We start from the raw sequence: 8,860 nt of genomic DNA, 5'->3' as shown, positions 1-8,860 counted from the left end.
GCAGTCACACGCCACAACCGCCATCAGGACCATACAAGCCAAGCCCATACACGCTCATGTCAACCATTATAAAAAGGGGAAACTAGAGAAAAAATACCTCAGATATGAAATATACCTCAGATATGAAATATACTGTGTTAATATGCATCCATTTATGTGGAAAAATCAAGCAGCATCTCTCCAACGAAGGATGGCTGCCATTGCCCCATTATAGCAGTAAGATGGTATCTGCACAAATACCCATTGTGGCTCAGGACATGGAGAAAATTAGAATCTATTGTGACGGGGTAAATTGAGAATCATAAATGCCAATTCAGAATTAGCTTCAGTGGATTAGATTGGTTAACAATAGTGCTGCAACGTCAACCATTGGAAAAGGGTGGAAAGGGAGGCATGTTCTGAATCTGAAGTAAATTAGGCAACACTGCCACCTGGTGGCCTACTTTGAAAGAAATACCCTACAGCCAGGCGAGACATCAGTGTCGACTACTCCATGGTACAGCATTTAGCCATACCAGACAAAAATCAGTACAATAAATGCATAAGAAAAAAAATATTTAGAAAACGACAAAGTTTGGTTGGATTTAAATGTTAACGTTTATTGACGCATTTCCAATAATTATTGCACTCCAATTAGATATTGTATGACGAGCAATTAGACTGCTACTTTTTCCCTTTGAAGACAAGCTGTTCGTTCTCCCTACTCAGCTCTCCGTGCTCTGCGAGGGCTCGTTCACCATGGACGCTAAACAAACATCCTCACGCCAAACGGTTAGGCAGTGGTTACCTGGACACCTGCGCAGCTGGCTATAAGCGAGAACAGAAAAACAACTTGAGAAAAGAGGAAGAAAAAAAAACTTCACATATTTGAATCACTGATTCGTGGTCTAGGCCTAGCTAACAGGACTGTAGACATGGCATATTTACCGAGATATCGGGACATCATCAATGTCTGTTGATGGACATGTTGCAGATTGAGACTTCTTTGCGGTTAAAATGAATTTTGGTAGGCCTATATGGCACTCCGGCAGCGATCTCTTTTTGTAAACTCTAGTCTGGTGGTGGTGCCTGGTCATGGTTGATTTTTTAAGCGGACCTTCAACGTTTGTAAACTGTCGACGTCCCATGTGGTGTAAAACCAGAGCGATCTGGTGTAAAACCTGCCCACGTAGCGATGTTACCGTTACCCTGGCAAAGGTGCACCCCATCATAATGGCCTAAACGTTCAGCTCATGACAAGTTCACTTCTCAGCAGCAAGGATTTTCTAGAAATCCAGAGTTGAAGACAAACTACAGCCACTAACTTTTTTTCATACAAATGTGCAGACAATGACTAACCATTTGCATTATGCTCTTTTTAATGACAATGCTCATTTGAAAAATAGAGAAAAATAATTGCCTAAAAAAAAAAAAAACAGCTTTAAACGTACTGGTGTTTAAAGTGCAAATATATGTCAAGTGAAATACATGAGACATGCAACATATCAAGTCATTATTAACAAATAATTCCTCCAACAAGCTACTAGTAACCAGAAACGTACAACTTAAAACGGTACATCTGCTGTACAACTGTATGCATATGTGATTGCACTGCCATGCTAAACAAAGCAGAGTAATTCTACTCAAATAAAAAGCAGTCATTGTAAAGATCTGTAGACTACATCTTTATGCTTTGTGTTGGTCACTGTTTACACTGATGAAGACAACAGTTATTACAATAAAATATCAGAACAGCATGAAGCGATACTGCAGAATGAAGCTAGTCTATACTGTATCATTACATAAATCAAGCAGACAAAGCCCTCACTGCCTCGACTCTCCGCACACTGGTAACTCCAGAGCTGTTGTGCAGTTTGTCAATACCATACTAAGCACAGCAGGTTGTGGGATCAGCAGTCTGTTACTCATTAATTATTTTACATCAGAAATAACATAACAGACCATATCCCCCGCAGACATCCAAGCCCAAAACTCTAGCACCATGGCACCTCTTTATTGCATCATAATGATCTTCTCTTGACAACACATGAGCCCCTCCCTACCCAGAATAATAGACAAACAGGTCTGATAGCATAATAGATGTGAACATTAGTGTAGCAGAGACAAGAAATAAAAAGGAAACATGGCCTCTGGAGGTCACAGAAGAGATGTTCACATCAATTACTAAGCAGGACAGGGAGTAAAAAGTGAAAAGGTAGAACATGGATTAGTTGGGTTTAGACTCAGATCAGTGTCTTGTGTGACAAAACATTTGGATATCTTTTCTGCACTATAGTGTGTCTGACAAGGCCATGTATCTAGAGTTGTGAGCGAATCCAAAATGAATGCTCTCTATGAAGGCCGAAGTATATTTTGAATATTTCACTTGTAAAAGATAATTGAGTTAATAAATCACTTGAGGGAAAAAATAAGTTGAAATCATGTTTCACCATTCAATAAATCACATGTGAAGAACGCCATCTTATGTAACGTAATAAGCAGCGTTACAGTTTATGGCTATTCGGCAGCCTGAAGTAAAATAATAATCCCCCCCACTCTTAACTTGGAATAACTACTAGCAACGATGTACTTAGTGGCATTTCAGAACAGAGAGAGCAGCAGTTCCCCTTATGTAGGGAACCTATCCTCATAGATGTTACATAGCTTTAGTCAAATGGAACACCAACTAAACTAGTGTCATTCTCTAAGGCATAAGTTGTTCCAAGAAATAACCAACAAGACTTAGTAATCAGCCTTGAGACTTATATGCACAAACTGACAGCTGATGGTGCCTTGACAAAGCTTATTGCCTTGGATTCGCATTGCTCTGCTAGAGTTTTCAGCAACATGGTCCAAACCCATCAGACATTCCTCTAGGAACAAACGTGACATGGTGACGGCGTGGACAAAGAGTTAAAACACGTTAAGCATGGTTTGTCGGCCGAGAACTCTTTAATGGCGGGATAAAAACACTATGGCACGGCAATCGTCAGTCCCAGTTCTCCCAATCCTCCAGCTGAAAAATAACATGTCATTTAGTTCAACACAGTTGTTTCCAAGGCATGTTATCCTTTGTTATAGTTTGAGGTTAGAAAAAAATACAACAAGAAAAATATGACAAATACATCATAGCCCACCTCTCCTGTAGCGGCAACTCTAGAGAGCGCCATCTGCACCTCCTCTTCTGTCATGTCCAGGTCAAAGTCCTTCTCCCAGTCCTCACTGACATCTGTGCTGGACCCTGCAGGGGTTGGGGGGGGGAAGCACAGGGTCAGATAGGACCATTTAACACAATTCTATGACACGAACAGCTTAGGCCTATTCAATCAAATCACAGTCACATCAATAGCTGAATAGAATGTCCTTTTACCTTTCTTGCCATTGTTTGAAGGTGTAGACTTCCCGCTGTCAGAGTTGAGCTCAAACACCCTCAGGTCCTGGGGCCCCTCTGTCTCTGGTCTGGTGGTAGGAGCCTGGACTGTTACTCTCTCAGCTGTAGCTTTCCCTGTGGGCTCAGGCTGGGCTGGGGCCTCTACCTGAACCTCAGGCTGCCCCTGTTCCCTCTCCTCCTCCTGCTGCTCTTCTGGCTCGCTCTCCTCCAGGCTGGCCTTGTTGAGTTTCTGGGCCAGCTCCACGACTGCAGGATGTGGCCTGGCTGGTCTCAACTCCACCTGGGTCAGCAGGCTGCCACTGTCGCTGCTCAGGGAGAGGGTTGAGGAGCGCTCCCCGCTCGGAGACGGGATGGGGCTGTGCGGGGTCGTCGCCATGGTGACTGGTGTGAGTGGGGACAGCTGGGTCGCGGGGTCTTCCAATGGGGGTGTGAAGTCTAGGCGAGATGAAGACGTCACGCCAAGGAAGTCATCTGGGGTAGAAATAAGCGAGAGAACAGCGAGTCACATGAGACAGACCTGCACTAATCTAAAACATTTCACCATTGTGAAATCCACTATCCAACACACCTTCATCCTCCTCCTCCCAGCCCAGAGCCTCTGTGTGGGTAGTCTGCTCTGCTCTCTGCTTCAGGGCCACTCTTCTCGCCTCCTCCTGGTGGTCACTCACAATAATTATTACCCATCAGCAGAACAGTACCAGATTTTTGTGTTTTTATGTATTCAGGGAGCTGGTGCTATGAAGTGGTGATGGGTATTTTAACTTAAATGATCTAATACACACAACTTACCTGTGAAATAGTTGCATCGAAAACATTGTAAGATACCTCCATTTTGTCAGCATGCAACAAATAAAATATAAACACAGGTGGACTTTCCAGAAAAAGAGGAAGGGGCTGTGAACAGGCTTCGGCAGAGGAGGGCGTGGACTTTGTTAAGAAACATTGGAAAGCATCTGAACCCAAATCGAGTAGCAGGAGATTTGGCTCTGGGTGCTGAGATTAGCTTTCACAATCTCAATGTTTTCCCAGTCTTTACTAACCTACCGGAGCTCTGAGGCCCCTCTGCAAACTGTCCAGCAGAGGGAAGAGTTTACTTTCTAACGTGATAGAAGGGGGTGCATGACAGTTCACGAGAGCCATCCATGCCAGTAACAAAAGTGGGAATTACCTGGTACAACTGAAAGACTTTGTAGAAATACCGCTGCCAGAATTCAGAATGGGCTACAGCTGCTGGCACCTAGGGATGAAAATGCATAATATGCTACATGACACCCAGATTTTGCATTGTTAGGAACAAAAATAATTCACTTACATTCTATTAACGTGGTAAATAATGTTAAGCTCTAGTGTTTCTGTGATAAGACCTTTTAACAGGAGGGTTTAGATAAGTGTACCATTTTGGTGTAAAGGGCCCTGATGGAAGGGCTGTTGACCAGGAGGTCAGAGATCTCTCCTTTCCTCTCCTCCAGACTGAAGTAGGAGAGCCACGCATCAAACTGCTCTAGGGGACCTAGGACAACACACAGGTCACACAATTAAAGCACACCCAAGACACTAAAATGTTTGACAGCTTTAACTGCATGAAAATAAGAAGTCCAAACTAACTGACAAGTTATTTGTATTCACTGTAATAAGAGTTCTTTTTGACTCATGGGTAGGCCCAATCCATAAACCTGCCAAATTTGAATGTTGGCACTATACAGCAATTGAACACACTTAACATTTGCTTCAGAAATATCAAATGAGAGGGCTTGCAGGCTTGGATTATTGGGATATATTGGAGCGCATTTGAAGACATTTAGTAGTCTCTCAGATTGAATAGAGCCCTCAGACAACGTCAGTTTGGTAAGAGGAAAGGGAGGAGTTAGGACATTCGGATTTCTTACGTCACTGCCTTATTTGCTTGTTGCCCTAAGGTAAAAATCCCCAGGACACAAAATATCAGCTAACAAGATGGAGATCAGAGGTTATTTTAATTAATGCATTTCGCAAGTGGCTAATTTGAATCAACTACCTTCACTAAAAACACTGCAAAAGTTATGGTAAGAGTATTTCATGAGCAATTTCTGATCGCATTTTAAGCCCCGCCTATCCAAACTTGTGATTCGTTGGGAGAGTTGTCTGTCTGAATCAGACCCTGAATCAGAACAATTATTTTCATTCCCTTTTCCAAAGTTACCAAGAGAATCCATCATGATTTCCAGACTAAACATTTAGGGTAGAGTATAATGAGTAATCATAAGGCCTTTAGTCCCTTGTCATTGCCATTCTGTAGGCTTTTTTATGTTTTGAGGACACTGAAGCCTGGTTAGTGACATTATATTGAAGAAAAGGTCATGTGCCATGTAATCAGAAGAGTGAAGAAACAGATGGAAAAGAAAGTTGTGAACTGTTCACCGTCAGGCTCATTGCAGTATGTAGCAGGGTCAGCTTGTAGACTGTAGAGACGAGCCTAGGGAACAAAACACAAACTGTAACTCATGTGTTCTGGAGTGTAATCATCAGTCCAAACAGTTGTATTTTGCACCAAAAACGAGTTTCTATTGGAATGGACAAATTCAGGTAGGTCCCTGCCCATTTGGTTCCTAGTGAATACACCCCTGGTATCTAGTATTGCAACAAAAAGAGACCGTGTTTTGATATCAAAAACATTTTCATCTCTTGAAGCCTAAAGCACAAATCTGTGGATAGACCATCCCCTCTGCTGTGGAGCTCAGTAACACTTCTGAGACTAACCACTCAAACATGTTTGAACAGGTGGGGGAGAAGCTCTAACAATGTTAAAATTTCTGAGATACATTCTGGTGTATTAGCAGTAAGTGCTGTAAAATGTAAAACAGCATAGTATCTCTTCCTTAAGTAGTTGAATGACACTGTCACGGTGATTAATTAAACACAGTCTAAACATCCTCACCTTGGTGCTGTCATACACCTCTGTGGTGCCTGCAGGAGTTGCCACTAGAGTAATGACATCACAGTCGATGGTCATGTCCTGGGGAGGAGCGAGGGTGTCTGTTATCACGCCTAAGAAACTAGACAGGCTCTTCTTCACCTTCTCTGTGGTGTCAGAGGAGCCCTCCACCTGAAACAAAGTGGGACAGGTGTCATATGTCAGACAGGAAGTATGCCTATAAATAACCAAGTGACAATGCATATCAGCTTTTCTGTGACCCATAGTAAAGATCCAAATGGCCTACCGCTAGTTTGCTTCTAACAGCACTTGCTGTGGCGACGATGGAGCACGCAGTATCATGTTGCACTACGTTGGAGAACTCTGTCAGGTCACGCTTTATAAACTCATACGCCTCAGATGACTGTAAAAATAAAATGTTGGAGTTACATTGGCAAGTCCAAACAAGGTAAGATGTCTGCAATAGCAGCATACATTGGATGTCACAAGGATAGTCATTGACTTTTGTTTTATCATGAGTCACGTTGAAAACATTGAATTTGCCTTCTTGATAAACAGCACATAACAAAATAGCCAGCTAGTTTATTTTATAGCTTATTACGCATCATAAGGAGAGAGAACCTGATTATCTGTGCAGGCTAGCATGGATGCCTACCTTATCTTTGACGGCCTGTAAGCTTTGCTGAAGCCAGCCTCCCCACCAGCCTTCGCAGCCTTCCCTGGAGTCAAGAGGCATGGTGATGAGACTTAAAAATGGATCAACAGGGCAATGTCATGCAATACATATCTTGCATTTTAGATACTTAACTATGTTAATGGCCTAGCTAACGTTACCTACAATCTGGCCAGACAGGAGAGTAACAGTGTGCATACACTCATCTGACAGCAATCTAGCCAGTTTAGCTGACTGGCTAGCCAACACCTGGGGTGTATTCATTACGCCATTTCTGTTGCAAAACGTTTTCAGTTTGGAGTAAACTGTTTGTTGCATAATTGGCGTAATGAATACACCTCATGTGTTGGCTAGTCAGTCAGCTAAACTGGCTAGATTGCTGTCAGATGAGTGCATGTCCACTGTTTCTCTCCTCCGAGTTTCTATTGGACACATTTAGGTAGGTCCCTCCCCGTTTTGTTCTGTTTGCTCCGTTTAATTTCGTTTGGTTCTTAAACGATCAATGGTTTCAGTTGCAATAGGTTATGAATACACCCCAGTGAATGTGCATTAGACGTGTACAGCAACTAGCCTAGCTAGTTAGCTGTCATGCAAACAATGTTAGCTACGGTTGGAACCATATAACTGTATTTTATCCATCACTTTTAATAAATACAACAGGAGGTAGAAATAATAGACCAAATTACATTTGTCACGCGATTAAAACGTCTGTCTCTGCGATTAGGCAGCAACCAGTCTGTTAGTCACTGCTAGCTAGCCACCTAACGTTAGCCATCAAGCTAACCAGCTGGTGCAATATTTTGGTAAACAAACACCGACGGACTTCCTCACATTGCCTCGAGAACAGACAGAACGTTTTGAAATGGGTGAACGTAGCAAGAGCTAAATATGAAGGAAGCAACATCTTATATGAAGAAAACCCACGCCAAAAGTGTGATTATAATACGATGGTTAATTTATCAAACAAAAACTATTTTGCGACTTCTCACTCACCCTTCAGCCATCTTCAGACCATGACGACATCGCCGGCATTTACTGAACTCTGACCCTGCTGAATTAGGAAAAAGCTTGTCCCTCTAAAAGAAAGACTTTTCAGTTTGTATCTGCTTCTACTAAATACAGCTTTAGGGTAGATAGCTCGTGTAAAATGTATTATTATTTTCCAAATGCATTATTAGCTCTTTAGGCAATTTTTTAGGACTATGTCTGTGTCTGCAAAGGATCATGGTTAGGGATGGGTCAACATTTACATAATGAGTACCTGGAGGAAAATTAGGGAACTTTCAATTTACTCTTGAAAGTTGATAGAAGGAAGAATGCACAAGGTGCAGTTTCGAAATTGGGTAGTGCATTATCAGTTTTCCTCTTGTCATGTCAGTCATTGTGTACGTTAGAGAGCTATTTATAACGTGTAAGAAATGTCCAGATCAACTAGCCCATGTCAGCTAATGTTTTTTAGCCCATACATTTTGTTGTAATGTTTGAGTCACTGAAATATGACGAGACATGGCAAAATGTATAGAGTTGCAAGAAAATGAGCTTTAAAACAGCAAAATGTTCCCCAATGCCTGAGTGAAAAAGTTTGGGAACCACTGTTTTGTTAGGCCTATTCCAAAAAAATGCACTAACTTGCACCAGGGGCGATTTTAGCATGCAAATCTTGGTGGGGCAAAAAAAAAAAGGTGTGTAGTAGCAAAGCCACTATACAACACAACACTAAACAATACATTCATTGTGCTATAACGGTGACAAACGGTGCCCACAAACCTACATAAAGCTGTCCCAACATTTTACCACTGCTACACCTGGCTATCAGTGGAGCCTTGTCTGGCAGCGAGATTATTCAATGATTACATGTCTCTAAAACAGGTTATAGGCTACATGTGCACCACAAAGTCAGAACAGT

At 42.2% G+C, this 8,860-nt stretch overlaps 1 protein-coding gene across 3 annotated transcripts; it reads right to left on the bottom strand.

The window, feature by feature from the left end:
* Window positions 1–573: 573 nt before the first annotated feature.
* On the bottom strand, window positions 574–8,152 carry LOC106610888 (BSD domain-containing protein 1). 3 transcript variants are annotated; one of them, XM_045723435.1, is made up of 11 exons: window positions 7,948–8,000; window positions 6,937–7,027; window positions 6,568–6,684; window positions 6,285–6,452; window positions 5,768–5,822; window positions 4,765–4,880; window positions 4,539–4,607; window positions 3,939–4,023; window positions 3,350–3,841; window positions 3,117–3,220; window positions 574–807 (listed from the first exon to the last, which is right to left on the bottom strand). In XM_045723435.1, exons 1-11 carry the CDS (start codon window positions 7,956–7,958, stop codon window positions 784–786), a joined length of 1,332 nt encoding a protein of 443 aa, XP_045579391.1. In that variant the 5' UTR covers window positions 7,959–8,000; the 3' UTR covers window positions 574–783. The 3 variants fall into 3 exon arrangements, with proteins under 3 accessions (XP_045579391.1, XP_014066023.2, XP_014066022.2); XM_014210548.2 differs by lacking the exon at window positions 574–807 and adding an exon at window positions 1,335–2,995 and having other exon boundaries at window positions 6,937–7,000; window positions 7,948–8,152; XM_014210547.2 differs by lacking the exon at window positions 574–807 and adding an exon at window positions 1,335–2,995 and having other exon boundaries at window positions 7,948–7,997.
* Between the last annotated feature and the right edge of the window lie 708 nt (window positions 8,153–8,860).

Source organism: Salmo salar, chromosome ssa09, assembly GCF_905237065.1.
Source record: "Salmo salar chromosome ssa09, Ssal_v3.1, whole genome shotgun sequence".
Taxonomy (NCBI): Eukaryota; Metazoa; Chordata; class Actinopteri; order Salmoniformes; family Salmonidae; genus Salmo; species Salmo salar.
The sequence above is the reverse complement of the archived record's forward strand: the minus strand, read 5'-3'. Positions and strand labels throughout refer to the sequence as shown.